General features: G+C 37.1%; 1 protein-coding gene across 1 annotated transcript; it reads left to right on the plus strand.

Moving 5' to 3' along the window:
* Positions 1 to 14,304: 14,304 nt before the first annotated feature.
* LOC136282006 (uncharacterized) lies at positions 14,305 to 17,623 on the plus strand. The gene has a single exon (XM_066169089.1). It carries the CDS (start codon positions 14,335 to 14,337, stop codon positions 17,533 to 17,535), a length of 3,201 nt encoding a protein of 1,066 aa, XP_066025186.1. The 5' UTR covers positions 14,305 to 14,334; the 3' UTR covers positions 17,536 to 17,623.
* Positions 17,624 to 22,800: the final 5,177 nt, after the last annotated feature.

A 22,800-nucleotide genomic window follows, 5' to 3' on the forward strand; every position in this document is an offset into this window, starting at 1 on the left:
GCTCTAACCACTTCCTGAGTGATTTACAGTAGAGCCTCACATATTCACAGCTTCTTTATTCAGTAGTTGAATTTTGCCGAGTTTCAATTGCTTACATTCCGTCATCTGCAAACTTTTTTCTATAGTTCACACAGTTTTCTAAGATAGTGCAGCTGAAAAAACGTGAACAGTTTTTTTGTTTTGTCGTATTCAAATTCAGCTACTTTTCGTGACAACTCCCCGCACACTCCCCGCACTTAGTTTAGAGCGCTTGTTCGTTGTCGGTTGGGGAAATCCGCCAATTGAATAAGTTGGCCAAATTATTTTGTTTGAAAATACGCCGCACTGAAAAACTTAACCAACACAAGAAACGACGGAACGCCTAACTAACCGATTGAATTACAGTCTTAAGCCTGCTCACTCAGAGAGTTACAAATTTTAGTCCAATATGAAGCTTCGGATTGTGGAAATAAATGGAAAGAAGACAGCAAAACAAAACGAAACAAAAAACAAAGCAACAAAAAGAAAAACCGGAATAAAAAAAAAGCAACAATAAAAAAAAAAACAAACAAACGAACGCAAAACGCTGGGATAGGCGAGAGATTAACGAAAGTAACACCCACTCTTTTTATTCAATTATGATTCGACTTAAGAGATTAAATTAATTGCCTCTTAAAAATGATTACTTCTAGCCCTGATAACGAAGGTTAAAAGACACGTAACTTGTTCTTAACAATGTTCTGTTCAATAAATTTGCAGTCCTTAAATTTCCACGATAACAGTTATTTTTGAGATCAATAACCTTTTTATCCGCAACGTAACAGCCACGATGAATGATTCGCCAGCATCCATGATTTTAGGATTCATTCGCCGCTATCCCTGTCGATATGTTATGGTGAGATCGCACGGAAGTTGTTTCCTTTGCCTTGCACGTGCGACAACAAGGATTATGATCGATAACCCTTATTTCGTTCTCGAGTGGGCGATGAGAGGTTGTGTGGGTGTCATCTAGATAGATAATCTTTATTTTCCCACGGACAATTCATCAGCCATAAAAACATTCAAATATATAAACATGCATTAAATGGGTAAGATACAATAAATGCTATACTTAAAGTACAAACCTAACTTTAGCTGCTTTCCATAACCCTTAAATAACCCAAGGGACTCTGCTTGTCTTATGTCACGAGGAAGTCTATTCGAAAGAGTGGTGCCACTAGAGCTAAAGCTATTTTTGTAATAGTTTGTGCGCGGTAAAGGAACATTAAGCTTATTCTCAGAGTCTCTTAGGTTATACGTAGTTTCTCGCCTTTCATATTTAGAACATAAATAATCTGGAGCTAAACCGTGCATAGACTTATAGACCATTATGGCTCTTTGTATTTGCTGCTGGGAAGCTAGGTTTTTCCATCTCAGGAGCTCAAACAAGTGACCAGGTGCCTTATTCGTTTTATAGCCCCAATGCCAAAAGCGACTTTCTTTGTTAGTTTATCGACGTGACTGCTCCAATAGAGTTTGTTATCGATGGTCACTCCAAGTAATTTTGTGGTGGTGACTTGGCTAACTTGATTGTCATAAATTGTGATCGTCGGAGAAACTGCGAAAGTACTTAATCTCTACCTTGAACCGATGCGCATAAAATCGGTTTTAGTCATATTTTGATTAAGTTTGTTCGCTCTCAACCGATCTGATCCGACAGACTCAGATATTTCTGTTATTCTCCTTGATTCTCTCCAGCAGAGATATTAGTCATGTTTATGTCAACTTTGCCACACACACAGGGAATTTTTTAACCATATTATCTTATTTAAGTGGGTTAATAGCATCTTTGGTTGTAATAAGTACGATATTAGCATCGTTTTGGACTTCAAAACAACGCATATGCCTCGTTGTTCTAAGCAACCATAGACATATTGACATGTGCTTTAAAATCGGTCGAGTGTTAAGCATTTCTGAGCGCTTTCCTGGTCTTTTTCGATCTCCCTTCTAATAAAGGAGAAAGATAATCACTAGAAGTGATATCAGATAAAAGATGTCTCTCCGCCTTGAGATGACAGAGGGTTTTTTCTAGGAGAGATTCCACATTTCCTAAAGGTTGAAAGATGGTGTAATTTCAAATTATTTATTTCATATATTGAAAGAAGTTCTATAGATGAGACGGAAATCTAAACATTAGAAAAAGTTAACAACTTTACATTTCAAATATTGCATTCATAACTAATGATGCTGTTGGGATAATATTAGGGACCTCAGCTAAACCGGTAAGAGTGTGTGGCGACAGGAACATTTATGAGCAGAAAAATAGTGCTGCGTTTGAAACCTCGTATCTCTCCTAGCCGTTCACTGCTGTTCATCCGTTATCATAATAACCGCAACGTTTGTTGAGTCTGAGAAGTGTAAAACTTATTAAAAATTATTTTCCTTTCTATTTAGCTGCCCTCACATGCCATTTTGCAGGCCAGGTCGAAGAAACATTGAGCATGAATTTGGCTCCTTTTAAGAGAAACTGTGAAAACCGAACTTAAATTATGCTAAACCATTTTCATTCATTCAGAAAAAGAAAAACTTTAAGCTGTTGACTTTTGGCGTTGTGTCAGTGATTGTGATTTAATGTCTCCCTTGGAATTATAGAAAATTTTTGCGCAGGGAGATCCTTGTTATTTTTTTGATTCATGCGGTTTTAAAATTGTTTTTGTTTTCCTCTTCGTGTTTGGTTCACTTTGAGAATTCAATGACTCTGACCTTGCTTTAGCAAACGCTTGCCAAAGCTTCTATACAGCTGGGAATGTTAAGAGATAACACCGGTGGTAATTGAGATTTTGAGAAAAATCCTTTAATCTAATCATTGGCATTAGCGACACGGTTTCATTTGCCTTGCCAAGACGGGCACATGGACAGGAGATTAGGTTTAGCAGCGGTATCATGGACTTTTAATTTCGTAAATCGATTCAGTTCTATTCGTCATTTATCTAGATAAGAGGCTAAGCGAAGGTTGTAGCTCAAGTTGTTCCTCGAAGAAACAACTGAGTAAGGAACGTGTATGTGCAAGGAATTCCTTCTGTCAACCACACCTTGTAAAGATTGTCATGTTTGTGAGCTTTACCATAATCTTAAGCTCTGCGCAAAAACTTTCGCAATTCCGTGAACGCAATTTCTCACCTTTTCCCCTTGAAGCCTGTTATTAACAAATTAAGTACAAAAGGATCAAAGGAGAAGTAATCCATCCTTTCCCCTTGAAGCCTGTAATCAGCAAATTAAGTACAATAGGAATATAAGAGCGTTAATCCATTACCGGCCTTATTGTTGTACACTGTACATGAGCCATATTCGATCATAATTTGTGTTAATGTTCTTCTACAAGCAAAGTAACATAATGTGACTTGCCGCGTGTTTAAGAAAACAGTGAAAAAAAAAAAACGGAAAGCTTTGAAAAATTATGAGAAGCATCGAAACATGATTGCATTTGTCCCAAGTAGAACCGGAAGCAATTCCTGAAAATTGAAACATCAATTTAAGTGTGGAGAAATGTCAGATGTCTTGATGGGAGTTTTCATTAAAATCTCTTCAGTGTGTATATTCCTTATCTATTCATTAAGATAATAACATAGCTATAATTGTCTTGAAACTAATAGTGCTTTAAAAACAACTTAATTTTGTCCTTGAAATATATCCTGTTTGTTTCACTTATGCTAAGGCTAAGTTTTAGGGTTAGAGTCGTCATGTCTTATTGAGGAAAGCCAAAGATATCGAAGGGTAACTCACATCTCTGTCATTAAAATGCAACAATGATCAATAAAAATACAATGTTTTGTTTTCCCGACGTGAAGACACAAATATATTCAGGCTAATTTAATGTCGACATGAGAACTGTTAATCTCTTATTGCCTATTACGCAATTACACCCACGAGCCCAAAGGAAACGTTCGCGGGGGGATAATCGTCCAGGATTGTTGGGGAAAATTTTGAACATGATCGTGGAAATTAAAAATGATAGTAATTTAAAAAAAACGTTTTGCTAATCCATTCTTTGAGACATGCACGGCTTAACTCAAACCTGCAGGGAAGCCCTTATGTTGCTTGATGCGTGCCTCGCCACGCTACGGTGGGTGACGTGTGCACCAGAGACAATAACTTTTCCCGACAAATGTAAAATTAAGAAGATATATCGATAAGACTATACTTGAAAACATGATTCTTCTTCTATATTAGACAGTATTAGAAGCTGCTCCGCTGTTCGTGAGCTCCGCGTTTTGCTGACCTCCGGTGTTCCGACATTAACGTGGGCGAGGGATAATGAGCTTTTGCACAAAACGATGCAAAATATCCACGATTCATAGAAACCTCGTTACCCAACGAAGTAAATAAAGAAATCTGAAAAGTTTTAAAATGCCATAACCAGCCGCAGAGTTATGTACAATAATTCCCTAACAGCACGTAAACTGGACGCTTACTTAATGCAAACGGACTACAGTTCATGTGCAACGATATGAATTATTTCTTGAAGCCAGCTTTTAAATAGCTCACGGCCATAGCTTCTTCCGACGAAGAACCAAAATTACTGAAGCGCAATGGATATACAATGAGTTGAAATAGAAACAGGGCCAAATTAGACAGAATTACAGAACTCTGTAAGATACGTTTGGCTCTTCAAAACAGATCTTTGGGATTTTGAATGTTGATTACGTCCTAGACTTAATTTTGGGCTCGATTAGTTCAGGAGACAAAACACAAAAAAGGAAAAGACAACGAGTGGATTGAAAATATACATATTTCAGCGAGCGACTAGGTATCTACTTTAACACTCTTCCTAGATCTGGTTTAAGCAAATCGTAGCCGTTCTTAAGATAATTTTTTTCGTCATTTTAAAAATTAAATGAATCAGGTAATGCGCAACTTTCTCTGTTTGTTAACTTTCGGATACTAAGTGTTTAAAGCAATTTGATTTTAAAGGCCGTTACAAACATTTAAAAGTGCGTTGAATTTCAATTCTCGAACTATGGCCTCAAAACCAAGTCAGTTTTTGATGTTTTCAAAGTTACACTGTGCTCCACTAGGCCAGCTGATACCACTTTCACAGTTTTAAAGATCAGGAAATTACCACTTGACAGTTGGTATGACCGTGTTTTATAGAAGTAACGTGCTTGTTTCGAAATGCAATATGGAAAGGCATATCAATTTGTTTTTTTTACGTATATTCAAGAATATCGTAAGAGTAAGCCTTTTGATATCAGCAATACATCTAAATCCTTTACATGAATCCAAACAAACGCTTCATTTGCTGTATATGGTGAACTACGTATTACCAAGCAAAAGGTTTCATGTCATCCAATAATGTTTGCCTAATCCGAGACCTTTTCGTTTTCATTTTTACGTCTAAAGAGGTGCGTCTTGTTGTGTGCTGTCTAGAAAAGTCTTGACCATTTCTGATCATGATTTAAAGTCGGTAACTGACACGTGTTCTGATTGTTCGTAATGCTATGCATTACTTCTTAGTTTCACGCTTAAGAGGTTTAGCTTGCTAAGTATTATCGATTTTCACGGAAATGTGCAACACCTGCCTACTGTTGTTTAGTGATCGATTAGACAGAAAATAATTGTATCAGACGGATATTGAAGCTTTTTGGCTCTGGGCACAACCTTCAATTCTTTTATTTAACAAAATTGCCAACAGGAACCGCACGTTTTCTAGAAACTTCGTCTCAGTGCTGTTTGGTTGATACGGTTTGTAAACTCACGCAATAATTTAACATCGTGCAAGCAAGTATTTAAAGATTTGTTTCACTATATTTTTACTTCATATTCTTTTCAAAGATAATGAAAAACCACACTCAGCACAAATAAGAGATTTCATGAAGTTGATAATGCCGCAGTCATGTCACGTCAATAAGTTGATGTATTATCTTTGTGTCGCTGTTTACAAACAGTAAAGTGACTCTAAACAGAAGGTTACTCTAGTACATCGTAACTATTTCATCTTCGGGATAAAGATAACATAGATGGGAAAATATTATTGGTCTTGACTTTGATGGTCCTGAATTTTGACACAATTGGCGATTTACGATGGTGTCACATGAACTGAATAATATACTCTTTGCGAAGCGTAACTGATCTCTGATGAGCCAAAAAAGGAGAAAAAGAAAGAAAGGATCAGTTTCCCACTAATCATAACCATTGTAATTTCCTCAAATGTGATTGGTGCTTAAGCTGCATTTTTCCCTTAAATATTCTGTAGAGTTTTGATTACAGACCGAACTGGACTCTGCTCGGACCTATTACCATTGTTAATGCTATAGTGTGAAAAAAAACATCGTAATCAGTAAAGGCAACAGTAGGGTAGGGAACAACCCCCATGATGAACAAATAGATCAGGCTCAAGGATAGTCTTAATTAGCGAAATAAAAAAACTGTCTCTGAATCTTGTCTCAAGTTAAACAATAAGTGATCATTAAAGTCAATCGTCAAAGTCATGCAGACGAAAACACATGCTCCCCAATACGCAATGCGAATTGTTTATTTTCGTAGATAGATATATACTCCCTAACCGACATTATTTAATTTCTTTCTATAGTTTGCACTAGCAGTTGTGCTGTTATGCGAGAAAGCAAAATCAAGGAAAACTCGACTGGAGAGGACCATTGCTTCGTATTATAAAAGAGCGAACGAGTGCGTTGGAGGAAATCTGATAGAGTTTATACAGACATGTGTCAAGTTGTAAACGTAAAAGAAGCAGTGTAAGGTTTACGGCAGTGGCAGAACCGACTTGGACCAAAACACAAGTGAGTATTAAAGAGCAGTACCGTATTAAAAAAAAACAAAATTGTACTAAGAAATTGGCTTGTCTATTGATGACAACAGTTACCAGATAGTCGATCCTTTCGATCTCCTATTGATTTGTCTATTCCCTTGCAGTAATTGACATGGTAAAGTGGAATGATAAGAAGTGCATTCAAAAAAGAGTCGGACTCATCACATACTCGTTGAAAGTCATCAATGGGACGAACGTAGTTTTTGAGGTGAGTTTAGTGCGCTAACACAAAATGGAAAGGAAAACGATCCTAGTTGATCGTTTAGATTCACCGCATATGCGCAAGTCCCTCATTTATTATTTTTTTGCTTGACTACTCAAAAGCAAATCAAATAATGCAAATAATGATGATAAACTAATAATAGTTGGGACGAAAGTGATGATAACGACTACGGCTATATGATGATGATAATGATGGTGTTGCTGACATGAAGGTTGTGGCTCAATATCAGAAACAACAGCAAAGAAATGAAACTGGAAAAACAATTTGATGATATATTTCACAAACATAAGCTCTTGTTTGTCAATAACAAAACCACTTTAACATGAGGGAAAACCTTGTTTGCTTGTTAGTTTGTTTACTTGCTCATTGCTTAACTGTTAAATTTGTTGTTTTGTAGGAACAGTCAGCGTGCAACAAATCAACCGGCACTGAGTTCTTGTTTAAAGAGGAGAAAGGTGTATTGACAAATACCTTTATATACAAATACATCTCAAGCACTAATCAAGCGATGTACCTCGGAGTTAATCAGAACTGTACTGATAAGAACTTATATGTTTTTTTCTCAGAACCGTGAAAGACAGGCGATTTTACATGAATAGAGAAAGGGTTATGAAGCGTTAAAATTTTTGTAGTTTTTACGATAGTTGTTAATTTATTTAGACAATGGCCCATCAGATGAAGTTTGTGAATTCCCTGAGTGTTTCATTCAATGTATAAAAAGATCGAATTCAACTCAGAATATATACATACAAATACACATCAAGTACAAACCAGACGTTGGGCCTCGGAGTGAGTGTCACTAAACTTATGATAATTTATTTCTTCATTCCACAAATTAGCAAAACGAACGAGGATAGGGGGTGGGAGCCCGGGAGGAGGAGCGGGAAGCGAGAGCAGAAATTGAAAAGGCAGTCGTTTGTTGTTTATTACCGCTAAAAATCCAGTCAAAAACCCGCACCTAACCGCGTTTTTTTATTACTCTTTAAGCTCCACCGAGATTCAAAAGAAACTTTTATACGCCAGAAAACGTAAATTTGTACTCAGCATTGACACCGATGAAATTGGGTACCTTTCGAAGTCTGTTACGTTAGAGGTCATGAATGATATGACATGAAACATGTACACATTTGTCAGTGTCTCGCAAGCTATAGCAGTCGAAATTCTCTGGCGAACAAAGCCAGTCAGGACGATAGGGCGTCAAGAGCTATATTGATCAGCCTCAGTATGTTTCATTGTGGCAACATAAAATTAGTCCATAGAGGACCTTGTTTTTTCAAATGCCTTTTGTCAAAATCAGACAATCACATAACTGCATCACACCTTTCAGAAGAAGTTTAAAGCAGATTTCAACTTCCCGAAGAAATCCGAATAGTTTTAAAATGCCATAACCAGCCGAAGAGTAACGTAAGATAATTCTCTAACAGCACTTAAACTGGACGCTCACCGAATGCAAACCGGCCATCGATTCAGGTGTAACGATATAAATTATTCGTTGAAGCCAGCTCTTATATAGCTTCTTCCGACGGGTTAAAATATCGCGAAAGTGACTGAGTTCTGAATGTCGGATATTTCGTAGAGTTTCACCACTACGCTCTGTGCTTAAATAAAATTTATCCTCTGCCATCCGGTAAGCAATTAGTTGTCGTTGACAACGATTAATTCAGTTACCCCTCCACCGAAGCAGACTATATTTGTCATTGAAGCCATTACCGTCTATTTCAGTTTCACGCTGAGTTATTCGGCTTAGGGTCGGCACTTAGAGTATATGAAAAAATATAAAAAAAACGCACTGGAAAAAGCATCCTCTTGACCTCAGATAATTACAATACATCTCTTTAATTTTTAGTTTCACCTTATAGTTGTGAAACCACTTGCCGTTACTCTAAGGCGACATTTTGAATAATGAGACTATTCAAAATCATAAGCTGCAACCAAAAATTATTTGCATACTTTTTCTTTGACAGTAGCTTCAAAATGTTTGAACATTACTAATAGTTAGTGATGTTCAAATATTTATTGTCAGAGATTTCGGATGTATGGTTGCTTCCTCATAGCTCATCTATCTTTGTGTCATTCTTTCCTTTTTTGCAGTTTATCTTCCGTTTGTAGTATTTGGATATTTTAAGTTGCAGCTTTTATGCGTCATCGTTGAATCTGCCTCAAGTTTTGTCCTCTTATCTCTAGGACGTGGGTGAAAACGTTTTCCGTATTTAAACCGACTCCATTCCGTGAAAAATCTCTTGATACGCGAAAGACATGTTTACCGTCAAACGATGGGGCTCAATTAAATACTTTGGCCATCAAGTTAGGCTTTCCGGTAATGAAATTTGTGATTTATGCATATCGGCGACAAAAATATTGTTATGGTCATGGTCTCAGCTAGAATTGAAATAGCACATACTTAATGTACTACAGAATTGACAAACTCGCACAAAAATCGCACTTATTAAATGTACTGCATTCGTTAAGTTTTGTTTCACTGATAAAAAAGTCAATCTATCCTATGTGAAATATCATAGACGTCGTGCGCCATCGTGGATTGACAGTTAAGTAGTGTTGTAATTTGTTACGGTTTGATAAGCGAGTCAGTTTTTTTTCACTTGCCACTGTAATTCCGGGGGTGTTGCGTAGGTGAAGACTTGTATTGAAACCCACATTTTTGAGGTGACCGTAGACATTTAAGTTTAAGTAATTATCAGTAAGATAACTTTTTGAGTACCTTTTACATATTTCTCGAATTGCCTCCCAAGCTACCGTGAAGTAATTATGAGTAGCAATTAAGTCAATCCTTAAAATCCGATCATAATTGAAATAGATGAAAGGGGCGCATTTAATTCTAGCTAGTCCCTCACGTATCCCACGGTTGTTGTTTTTCGCTCTCTCTATTATCTATGACTTTGTTTAGTACTAGTACTGTTGTAAAAAAGTCAATCTATCCTATGTGAAATATCATAGACGTCGTGCACCATCGTGGATTGACAGTTAAGTAGTGTTGTAATTTGTTGCGGTTTGATAAGCGAGTCAGTTTTCTCACTTGCCACTGTAATTCCGGGGTGTTGCGTAGGTGAAAACTTGTATTGAAACTCACATTTTTGAGGTGACCGTAGTTTACAAGAATTATCAGTACTACCCTTTACATATTTTCTCTCAAGCTACCATGAAGCAATTATGAGTGGCAATTAAGTCAATCCTTAAAATCCGATCATAATTGAAATAGATGAAAGGGACGTCTTTAGTTCTAGCTAGTCTCTCACGTATCTCACGGGTGTTGTTTTTCGCTCTCACTATTATCAATGACTAATACTATTAACTTCAAAAACATGCTTAGTTAATTTAAGAAGTTAGTCACTTTATCATTCAAACTGTCATTAGACATTCTTCGTGAGTGTGTGTTTTCGTAATTTGTATTTTTTACATTATGTGATGTCAGTAATATTATGAAAATATCAAACAAATAAATTAATCATTTATAGTCTGTTTCTGCTGTAAGGTATACAGGAAGTGGCCACAGGTATAAAAAGGGTTTGGGCAGCATAAGACCCGATCAAGTGTTTCTAATTACCCCCTTCCTTTTTCTTTTCAAAATTCTGCACACCTATGAGGAAAAAGCCATTATTTTTTAACATACTTTAGCAATGATAACAAACTAGAGGAACTTTGTGAACCACGCAACTTTCCCTGGAATCGTATAAAATGATGCTCAACTTTACAATTTCCATTGCCAAGTTTTGGAATTTACGAGTAATATATCTCCCAGATTCTATAGAGTGGAGTATAATGGAAGTCAAACATACATTTCTAGTAAGTAGAGTCTGAAATGTTTGAAGGTAAATCCCTCTTTGTAGTTCAGGGAGCATCTCCATACCAAAAAGGAAACAAAAAACCTTAGTCTAGTGTCAAAATTCACAGAAGTTTCATTAGGAAATTTTTAAAAGTACTTCTTTCGTGTTATGTTCTATTTAAAAATGAAAATCGTCGACTTTCAATTAATACTATGTCGTGAAAAAGAAAACTTATAGGTACCTACTTTAACACTTTTCTTAGATCTGGTTTTAGGGAATCGCAGCCGTTCTTAAGATAATTAACTTTTCGTCATTTTAAAAATGAAATGAGTCAGGTGATGCGTACCTTTCTCTTTTCGGCGACGGATTCTCACGTGTTTAAAGCAATTTGATTTTAAAAGCCGTTACAAACATTCTAAAGTGCGTTCAGTGAATCTAATTTCTCGAACCATGGCCTCAAAACCAAGTCAGTTTTCAGTTTTCTCCAAGTTACGTTGTGCTCCACTAGGCTAACTGATACCGCTTTCATAGCTTTCAAGATCAGGATATCACCACTTGACAGGTTTGGTCTGACCGTGTTTTCTAGAAGAAAGTGACGTGCTTGTTTCGAAATGCAATGCCACAGAGTCTAAAGCCACTTATGTCCGTATGAAAAGGAATACCAATTTTTTTATATGTATATTTTTTGAGAATACCGTAAGAGTCAGCCTTTTGATATCAGCAATACATCTAAATCCTATACATGAATCCAAATAAACGCTTCATTTGCTGTATAAGATTAATTAAGGATTAGCAAGCAAAAGGTTTCATGTCACTTGATGATGTCTACCTAATCAAAGATCTTTTCGTTTTCGTTTTTATCTCAAAGAGATGCGTCTTGTTCTGTGCTTTCTATAAAAAATTTTGAACATTTCTGACCATTATTTAAAGTCGGAAACTGACACGTGTCCTGATTGTTTGCAATGCAATGCATTGCTTCCAAGTTTCACGCTCAAGAGGTTTGGCTAGCTAAGTATTTTCCATTTTCACGTAAACGTGCAACACCTGCCTCCCGTTGTCTAATGATCTATTAGATAGAAAATGTTTGTGTCGATCGGATAATACAGTTCTTTGGCTTTGGGCTCAACTTTTAATTCTTTTAGTTCACAAAATTGCGATCAAGAATCGCAAGTTCTCGATGAATTAATGCTTCATTTGCTGTTTATGATTATGTACGCATAAGTCAGCTATAGATTTCGTGTCATTGGTTGATGTTAGCTTAGTCCGAAATCTTTCCGTTTTTACCTCTAAGGAAATGCATCTTGTTTTTAGCTTCCTAGCAATATTTTGACTGATCATGGTTTAAAGCCGGTAAACTGACACGTGTCCTGATTGTTCGTAATGCTCTGCATTGCTTCTTAGTTATACGCTTAAGAGGTTTAGCTTGCTAAGTATTTTCCATTTTCACGGGAATTTGTAACACCTGTCTTCTGTTGTCTTATGATCTATTGGACAGAAAATAATTGTATCAGACGGATATTGTAGCTTTTTGGCTTTGGGCTCCACCTTCAATTCTTTTATTTAACAAAGTTGCCAACAGGACCTACACGTTCTCTAGAAACTTCTTCTTAGAGGTGTTTGGTTGGTACGGTTTGTGAATTCACACAATGATCTAACATCGCGCAAGCAAGTCTTTAAAGATTTGTTTTATCATATTTTTACTTCATATTCTTTTCAAAGATAATCATGAATGAAAAACCATACTCAGCACAAGTAAGAGATTCCATTAAGTTGATAATGCAGTCATGTTACTTCAATACGTTGATGCATAAACATTGTGTCGCCATTTACAATCAGTAAAGAGACTCTAAACAAAAGGTTACTCTAGTACATCGTAACTATTTCATCTTCGGGATAAAGATAACATAGCTGGGAAAATATCTAGCATAATAATATATATCTCCCAATCGCCCATTGAAGAACTATTCAGAGATTTAGGCGAATGTAGTCGAGTTGAAACACCTAGCTGTTATGACTTCCTTATAAACTCCCACAACTAAAAGAGAAAAACAACAGAACAACAAACATTGAATGCAGTAAATGTCAAGAATGATAGCAAGGAAAAAGTTAATAATTGGTAGAAGGAAACTTAATATCAAATTGAACGCATCTAAGAAGAGGTAATTTGTATTAGCACAAGATCCTCTACTCCAAGTTTAGAGAGGGGTTCTTTTCAGACTGGCCGAAATCTTGATGTACAAATAACTAATCGTTTTGACTTCAATGTTCCTGAATTTTGACACAATTGGCCATTTACAATGTTGTCACATGAACTGAATAATATTCTCTGCGAAGCGTAACTGATCTCTAATGAATGAAAAAAGGAGAGATTTAATCGGAAGGTGTCTTTGGACAGTTGGCTGAAATCGGACAGTTAAAGCAACCAATCATACTAAGTCCACTCAGTAAAATCCACCAATCACAGAGTTGATTTTAATAACCATCGCATCAACCACTTACCCAACAAAACTTGGGAATTTCCAAAATGGAGGATTTTTTATTTTAGACAATGTCTCTATTAGAGATATTTTTTAAAATTTTTTCTCGGAGTTTTTAATAGTCATAATTGTTGCTAATAGGACTTTGTGTCGTCTAATTTGGTCTGTAATCATACTCTTGCTCGACAAATCACACTCCGCTTCGCAGTCGTCCGATTTATCAGTCACTCGTATGATTACAGACCGAATTGGAATCTGCTCGGTCATATTACCATTATTAATACTAAAAAAATAGATCAGGCCTAAAAGATAGTCTTGATTAGCTAAATCAAAGAAAAGTCTCTTAATCCTGTCTAAAGTTAAACAATAGGTGATCATTAAAGTCAATCGTCAAAGTCATGCAGACGAAAAAACGTGCTCCCCAACACGCAGTGCGAATTGTTTATTTTCAAAGATACATATCTACTCCCTAACCGGCTTTCTTTAATTTCTTTCTACAGGTTGCACTTGCAATTGTGCTGTTACGCGAGAAAGTACAATCAAGGAAAATTCGACTGGAGAGGACCATTGCTTCGTATTATAAAAGAGTGAACAATTGTGATGGAGGAAATCTGATAAAGATTTATACAGACATGTGTCAAGTTGTAAACGGAAAGAAGCAGTGCAAGGTTTACTGCAATGGCAGAACCGACTTGGACCAAAACACCAGTGAGTATTAAAGAATTATAAGAAATGTTGATATAGACACTAGTTGAAACGAAATATACTCGCCTTTGGTTCTTGATATCCCATTGTTCAGTGAGTTTTGTTTTTCGATGCCCGAAAAATAATCGATATGGAAAGAGTGTGGAGATAGGTTTGAAGTCTTGTCTCCTCAATATCCAATCCTTTTCAGACTGGATCGTTTGGATTTAGCAGTAAGTGTGATATCCCTCATATTTCAATTGTAATACTGCCAAATTACTGTCAAAAACCTTATTAAAATTATTAATTGAATATATGCATGCCAATATGGCTGCCACGCTCTTTAGAGCTCTTGCAGTTTTCTATATTTTTACCTTCATAACTATGATAACAGTCGAAAGAGCTTATCGAAATCAATCTTTAACATCAAGATGCATTAGTTGGATGGCTAGATTTGAGCTGAGAGTATCCCGGTCTCGAAATCTCCGGGTAAGAAGGGCTATGGTGAAATGGGACAGTCGAGGCATGGTCTTCCTGGCCGCCCCTGAGAAGTTTGTTGTGCTCGACATTACTGTTAATATGGATGTCCATCCACATCCTGGACCTGAAGAAGTGGATAATGACCACGGTAAACGAAAACAGAGCTCCAACTCCTCGGACTCTGCTTGTCAACCTGCAATTGGGTCAGTCAGAATCCATTGCTCTCACAATCGTGACAGGCTACTTTCGCTGAGACGTTCGGCGGGCCGACCTGCGCCTCATGTTTTCGATACCCTTAAATCCCTGGGAATTCTGAAATACAGAGGTCCGGGATTACGAAGATTGGGGAAAATTACTAAAAATATCTCTGCATCGCAACACTCCGACAGATGTCGACCCATTGAAGTTGTTAAAACCCGGCGGTTTGCTAGACCTTATCGCTTCCAAGATCCCGCTAAGAACAGATATCTTACAGCTATTCCTCGAGAGCCTACTAAATCATCTACCGATTGCTCGGAGTTTGCCGTTCCCAAGTGTATGTTCATCAATATTTGCAGTCTCGCAAAAACTAAGAACAGAGTGCGTGCGGCGGTTGGACTTGAGGCTGACTTGCGATCTAAAGATATTGATGTTTGTGTCGTATCGGAAACACACCTCAAACCGGCACAACCGGATGCGATTGTAAATATTGAGAACTATTCCATCTTTCGTAGAGACAGAAATTGGAATGGCAGAGATATGCGCAATAAGGGTGGGATTGCTATATACATCAGGAACAATCTTGCAGTAGAGGATGTTTACCGCTCTAGTCTTTATGAATTAATTTGTATAACTCTGCGACTTCCCAAGGGACATCGATTTGTAATATGTGGAGTTTATCATCCTCCAAAATTTAATTATGCAGAGATCGATCTAATGAATCATCTTGTAAATACCGTGGATAATATACTAGACAAACATCCACAAACAGTTGTGTTGTGCGGTGGCGATGTCAACAAACTGGATATCAAACGCTTCGAAGAAATGTCTGGTTGGAATGCTCTGGTTAATTTCCCCACCAGAGGGAATTCTTGTTTGGACAACTGTTTCACGAACCGCACGGATCTCTTTTCAAAGTGCTATCCCTTTCACATGCTCTCCAAGACGGATCACATGGGAGTTATTTTACCACCCGGTATAAAGCTTCCACCTATCCGCCGTAAAGTATACGTGCGTGACCAAAGGGCTCATAGAAAGCGTGATCTGTATATCGCGTTGGCGAAGGAAAACTGGGATGATATGATACAGGAAACTGATGTCGATGAAGTGGTTGGTAGGCTCGAAAATACCATCCTAGGGCACCTGGATAGCTGCATGCCTCTGAAAACAGTGCGCATGTCTTCAAGAGACCCGGGCTGGATGACTCCGCTCGTTCGATCGATGATACGAGCCAAATCACGCATATCACTCAGTAATCTAGACCGTCTTAAAGTTATGAATAAAAGGATCTCTGAAGTGATTTTCAGAAACAGAAGGGACTTTATCGCCTCTATTGGAACTCGGGATTGGTGGAAAAAAGTGGATAAAACATCTCAGCGCCGCAAGCCGGTGATTTCTCTATCTCTTGGCCACTACGAACTCAACGCGTTAAATGACTACTTTGGTGACCTATGTACTGACCACGCCTACAGAAAGCCAACACCTCTGGAGATTAGTGAAGATCAGGAAGTCCCAGAAATCTCAGAGCGACAAGTCCTGAATTCTCTTATGCGTATAAAGAAAACAGCAACCGGACCAGATGGCATCCCGTATACTATATGGAAAGACCACGCCGAGCTATTCGTTCCAGTGATCACCTGGATTTGGAATCTGTCTCTTAGAACACACGCCTGGCCTGTCTCTTGGAAAAAGTCAGACCTGTACCCCTTGCCGAAGGTTGATATACCTAAGGGAATATCAGACTTCCGCGGAATAAATGTGACACCTGTCATCGCAAGGTGCTTTGAGAAAGCTGTCTTAGGAACACACGCAAGGGAGACCTTCGATGAACATTCTGGGATCTCACAGTTTGCATACATAGAGGGAGGGAGCTGTACCAATGCTCTACTGACTATCCAACATACTGTCAATCAATATCTTGATATCCCAGAGTGCAAAGCGGTACGCCTATTCGCTATGGATTTCAGCAAGGCTTTTGATAGTGTGAAACACGATCTCCTCTCACACAAATTGAAGCAACTCCCCCTAAATCCTTTTATAGTTAACTGGTATCTAAGCTTTTTGGAAGACAGGCAGCAGAGAGTCATTAGAAATGGGTTTATTGGAAAATGGAAAAGTGTCAACAAAGGTACCACCCAAGGAAGTGTCAGCGGGCCGCACTTGTTCAATGTCTTTCTCAGTGATTTAGAGATACACTTGGACAATAAGAGCGTGCTGGTAAAATATGCAGATGATACAACCATTATCTCGCCTGTGATAGGTGATAATGACAATTCTATCGCACTGATTAATCAGTTTTCCCAGTGGTCTAGAAGTAATGGTATGTGTAGCAATCCATCTAAGTGCAAGGAAATCATTTTCCGCAAGAAAGGTTGTACAATAGAGTTTCCGATGGTGTCTGGAATACCACAGACAAAAGAGCTTACTATTTTAGGGGTAACATTTCAGGAAGACAGTAGGTTCATAACACATATTCGGGAAAAACTAATTAAAGCAAACAAGTGCCTGTTCATTTTAAGATCTTTAAGGAAAGAAGGGTACAATCAGGCCGAAATAGACCATCTGTTTCTAAATCTGGTTCTACCAAATATATTATACGGGCTGTCCGTATTTGGCGCTGTAAATTCCGAATTAACAACAATCCAATGTTTCTTAGATCGATGTTATAAGCGCAAGTATACATCCGATCACATTAATGTTTATGAATTGTTAGTTCAACAGGACACGCGTATCTTCAAGAATGTTTTTAATAATACAATACACCCTTTAAGAGCTATAATGCCAAAAAAGAAATTAACCAAGTACAATCTGAGGAAAGAGACAAGTCACCATCCTAAAATAAACACTGATAGGTTCAAAAACACGTTTGTTAATCGCTTAATTTTTAAACATAATCTAGTCTTATAATTTTTATCTTGATTTTCTCTGTAATTTATATATATACCTTCTTTTAATGTTGTAACATAGGATATGTGATTATTTATCTTATGACTTAATAAAGATTCAAATAAATAAATAAATTATTAAGGAAACTTCCTTTGCAGTCGCGTTTGCGACTGCAAAGCCGTACCGTATTAAAAAAGAAGCAAAATTGTCTTTCTCAGCGAATAGCTAGTCCAATAATGATAACAGTGACCAGATAGTCGATGGTTACGTTCTCCTATTAATCCGTCTATTTCCTTGCAGGATTTGACATCGTGAAGTGGAATGGTAAGAAGTGCATTCAAAAAAGAGTCGGACTCATCACATACTCGTTGAAAGTCATCAATGAGACGAACGTAGTTTTTGAGGTGAGTTTAGTGCGCTAACACAAAATGGAAAGGAAAACCAACTTAGTTGATCGTTGAGATTCACCACTCATGAACAAGTCCCTGCTTCTTCATTATTTCTTTGCTTGACTACTCAAAAGCAAATCAAATAATGGAAATAATGATGATAAAATAATAATGAAATAGTTGGGACGAAAGTGATGAGAAAGTGATGATAACGACTACGGCTATATGATGACGATAATGATGGTGCTGCAGACAGGAAGGTTGTGGCACAATATTAGAAACAACAGCAAAGAAATGAAACTGGAAAAACAATTTAACGGAATATTTCACAAACATAAGCTCTTGTGCGTCAATAACAAAACCACTTTGACATGAGGGAAATTTTGTTTGCTTGTTAGTTTGTTTACTTGCTCATTACTTAACTGTTAAATTTTTTGTTTTGTAGGAACAGTCAGCGTGCAACGAATCAACCGGCACTGAGTTCTTGTTTAAAGAGGAAAAAGATGTATCGACAAATACCTTTACATACAAATACATCTCAAGCACTAATCAAGTGATGTACCTCGGAGTTAATCATAACTGTACTGATAAGAACTTATATGTTTTTTTTCCTAGAACCGTGAAAGACAGGCGATTTTACATGAATAGAGAAAGGGTTATGAAGCCGTCTATTTCAAATTTCACGCTGAGTTATTCGGCCGAGGGTCGGCACTTAGAGTATGGAAAAATATGAAAAAACGCACCGGAAAAAGCATCCTCTTGATCCCGGATAATTATAATACATCTCTTTAATTTTTGGTTTCAGCTTTTAGTGTCGAAACCACTCAGTGGAAGTTCCGTTACTCTAAAGGGGCATTTGATTAGAAGAATGAGACTATTCAAAACCATACGCTGGAACCAAAAATTATTTGTATATTTTTTCTTTGACAGTAGCTTCAAAATATTTGAACATTATATTGTCAGAGATTTCGGATGTATGTTTACTTCCTCATAGCTAATCTATCTTTGTATCATTCTTTCCTTTTTGCCGTTTATCTTTCATTTGTAGTATTTGGATATTTTAATTTGCAGCTTTTATGCGTCTTCATTCAGTCTGCTTCAGGTTTTGTCCTCTTATCTCTAGGACGTGCGACATTTTCCGTATTAAAACCGACTCCATTCCGTAAAAAATCGTCTTGATACGTGAAAGACATGTTTGCTGACAAACTATGGGGCTCAATTAAATACTTTGGCCATTAATTCAGGCTTCCCGGTAATGAAATTTGTGATTTATGCATATCGGCGACAAAAATATTGTTATGGTCATGGTCTCAGCTAGAATTGAAATAGCACATACTTAATGTACTACAGAATTGACAAACTCGCACAAAAATCGCACTTATCAAATGTACTATATTCGTTAAATTTTGTTTCACTGGCAAAAAAGTCAATCTATCCTATGTGAAATATCATAGACGTCGGGTGCCATCGTGGATTGACAGTTAAATAGTGTTTTAATTTGTTACGGTTTGATAAGCGAGTCAGTTTTTTTTTCACTTGCCACTGTAATTCCGGGGGTGTTGCGTAGGTGAAGACTTGTATTGAAACCCACATTTTTGAGGTGACCGTAGACATTTAAGTTTGCAGTAATTATCAGTTAGATAACTTTTTGAGTACCTTTTACATATTTCTCGAATTGCCTCCCAAGCTACCGTGAAGTAATTATGAGTAGCAATTAAGTCAATCCTTAAAATCCGATCATAATTGAAATAGATGAAAGGGGCGCATTTAATTCTAGCTAGTCCCTCACGTATCCCACGGTTGTTGTTTTTCGCTCTCTCTATTATCTATGACTTTGTGTAGTACTGGTACTGTTAACTTCAGGGCGGCATGTTAACTGTAGATCAGTCTGTCAGTTTGTAATTCAAATGGTCAAATTTTTTTCGTTATCTGTTTGCCTTGTTGTCTATTCAAAGAGCAGTTTTATGTCACGTGATGTAATATAAAAGCTACTCTTTGAAGAAAATATTTAACAAATGAATGAATCATTTATAGTCTGTTTCTGCCGTAAAGTATGCCGGAAGTGGCCGGAGCAAGGAAAAAAGGTTTAGACCTGATCGAGTGTTTCTAATTACTCCCTTCCTTTTGCTCTCCAAACCGCTGCGCACCTATGAGAATGTGCCATTAATTTTTAACATATTTTAGCGATGATAACAAATTAGAAGAACTTTGTGAACAGGCATCTTTCCTTGGGATCGTATAAAATGATGCTAAACTTCACATTTTCCATCACCCAAGTTTTGGAAATAACGAGTTAGATCTCTCCCAGATTCCACATTAGACTTCGCTCCATCACGTGTCATTTCCCTGTAACCAACCTGTATTTAATCACGTATTCTAACCGCATTACCCAACACCACTGAAAAACAATTCAAATGGAACTAAATGCCACTGATAGTGAATTTTCCACGCAATTCTCCCGTGTTTTGACTTTATCTACGAATATTTTTCGGTTTTAGCTACCTTGGACTTAACTCAATCGCGTGTTAATTCCTTGTTATTAACCTGAATTTTATCACATAGCGGGCGAAGTCCAGATAGGTAACAACCAATCAAGAAGCCCTCTTTGAAATATTATCCTTTTTTCTTGTTCAATGTATCTTGAACTATTAGAGATCGCAATATATCTTTGGTTTGGGTCTATTAAAGGTACAAAAAAGTTTCAGTTTGGTTTTCGTAGTAAAATTACGTGGAATTATATTTTTGAAGTAACCAACTGTTGCCGAATAATTTTGATTTTCACTCTGTTGTAGGAACGGCAGTAAGCGTTGTCCCTTTTGCACTCATTAGTCTCTCTCCAAAGGGGAATAGATGGCGTTGTGTGACTAACGAGACCAAAAAATTCACGGCGTTTGGAAATGTCAAAAACATATCTGTCCTTTAATGATCTAGTTCAAAATGAAAACCGTCCATTTTTCATTACTTTAAAAAAAACATATAGGTATGGATTTAACACTTCTCTTATATATGATTTTTAGCAAATCGTAGAAGTCCTTGAGATAATTAATTAACTTTTTGCCATTTAAAAAGGAAATTGTCAGGTGATGCGTAACTTTCTCTTTTCGGTGACTTTCTGATACTCAAAGGCGTAGATGATCTTAATGCAACTTGACCGAGATAGCCATAGGCAGATTTTGTGCTCCACAAGGCTAGCTGATACCGTTTTCACTGCTTTAAAGATCAGGACAACTGATCACTTGACATCGGTACGAGAGTGTTTTTCTAGGAGAAAACAGCATGCTTATTTCGAAATGCCGCAGGGAGTCTAGAGCCGCTTTTGTTCATCTGAAAAAGGCATATCATAAGTCGCTCTTTTTTTTTCTCTTTTTTTTTACGTATATGCAATTGACTATTTTGAGATTACCATTTGGTTCACTGTGAAGAGAGTAGTAAGAGTTATTCAGAGTAAGCCTTAAAGTCCTAAACATGTGTCCAAATGAATGCTTCATTTGCTGTATATGATTAACTGCATTAATAAGCGTAAGGTTTTATGTCATTCGATGATGTTTGCTTAATCCGAAATCTTTTCGTTTTCGTTAGTTTTACCTCTAAAGAAATGCATTATGTTTTTAGATTCGTAGAAAAAATTTTGGCCATTTCTATCCTGATTTCTAGTTGGTACATTAGCACGTGTCCTGATTGTTCGCAATGCTGCGCCGCGTTGCTTCCCATTTTCACGCCTAAGAGGTTTAGCTTGCTAATTTTTTTCCATTTTCACGGAAAGCTGCAACGCCAGCCTCACGTTTTCTGATGATCGATTAGACAGAAAAGAATTGCATCAATCAGATATCATAGTTTTGCGGCTTTGGACTCAACTTCTAATTCCTTTATTTAACAACTCCGTCTTAGTGGCGTTTGGTTGATACGGTTTTTAAACTCAGACAAGAATTTAACATCGTGCATGCGAGTATCAAAAGATTTGTTACACTATATTTTTGCTCCATATTCTTTCAAGATGATCATACATAAAAAACCATACTCAGCACAAATAAGAGATTTAGCTCAGTTGATAATGAAGTCATGTCGCGTTAATAGGTTGATGCATAGTCTTGTGTCGCCATCAGCAATCAGTGAAGTGACTCTAAACAAAAGGTTACACATATCTAACGCAACTGTTAAAACTTCCTTATAAAACTTGCATATATTAACAGAGAAAACGTCAATGAAACGGGTTTCGTAGAACAACTAACATTTAATATGATAAAGTCAAGTATGATAACAGGGAAATACTTAACGATTGTTGGAAGGAAACTTAATATCAAAAGAGAAATGAAAACAAGGTCATACTAGATTGTATTAGCACAAGATCCTCTACTCGAAGTTTAGAGAAAGTCTTTTCTTTCAGACTGGTCGAAATCTTATGTACAAGAAAACTGCTTGTTTGGACCTCAAGTTCCTGAATTTTGAGACAACTGGCTATTTTACAATGATGTCACATCATGACCAAATGAAAAACTTTTGTCAAACTTTTGCGAAGCTCAACTGATCTCTAATGAAAGAGAAAAAGGAAAAAAAGGAAGAATGTTTTCCTATTAATACTATGATGTGACACGAAACATTGTAATCAGAAAGGGCGACACCAGAGGGCAACAACCCTCATAATGGAGAGATAGAGCAGGCTTTAGGAAGGTCTTAAATAGCTAAATAAAAGAAATATCTTTGAATCCTGTTACAAGTTAAACAATACATGCGGGTGCACCCAGACGACAAAGGTGCTTCATAAAACGGTGACCGTGCAAATTGATTGCTCTTAAATATACAGATCTGTCACATCATGAAGTTCCTCCAGAAACACAGAGTGAGTCCAACTTAGTTATTCACCATTGTAACAGGTACCTTAGTCGCTCTCAAATCCCTT

This window comes from Pocillopora verrucosa, chromosome 6 (assembly GCF_036669915.1).
Source record: "Pocillopora verrucosa isolate sample1 chromosome 6, ASM3666991v2, whole genome shotgun sequence".
Lineage (NCBI taxonomy): Eukaryota > Metazoa > Cnidaria > Anthozoa > Scleractinia > Pocilloporidae > Pocillopora > Pocillopora verrucosa.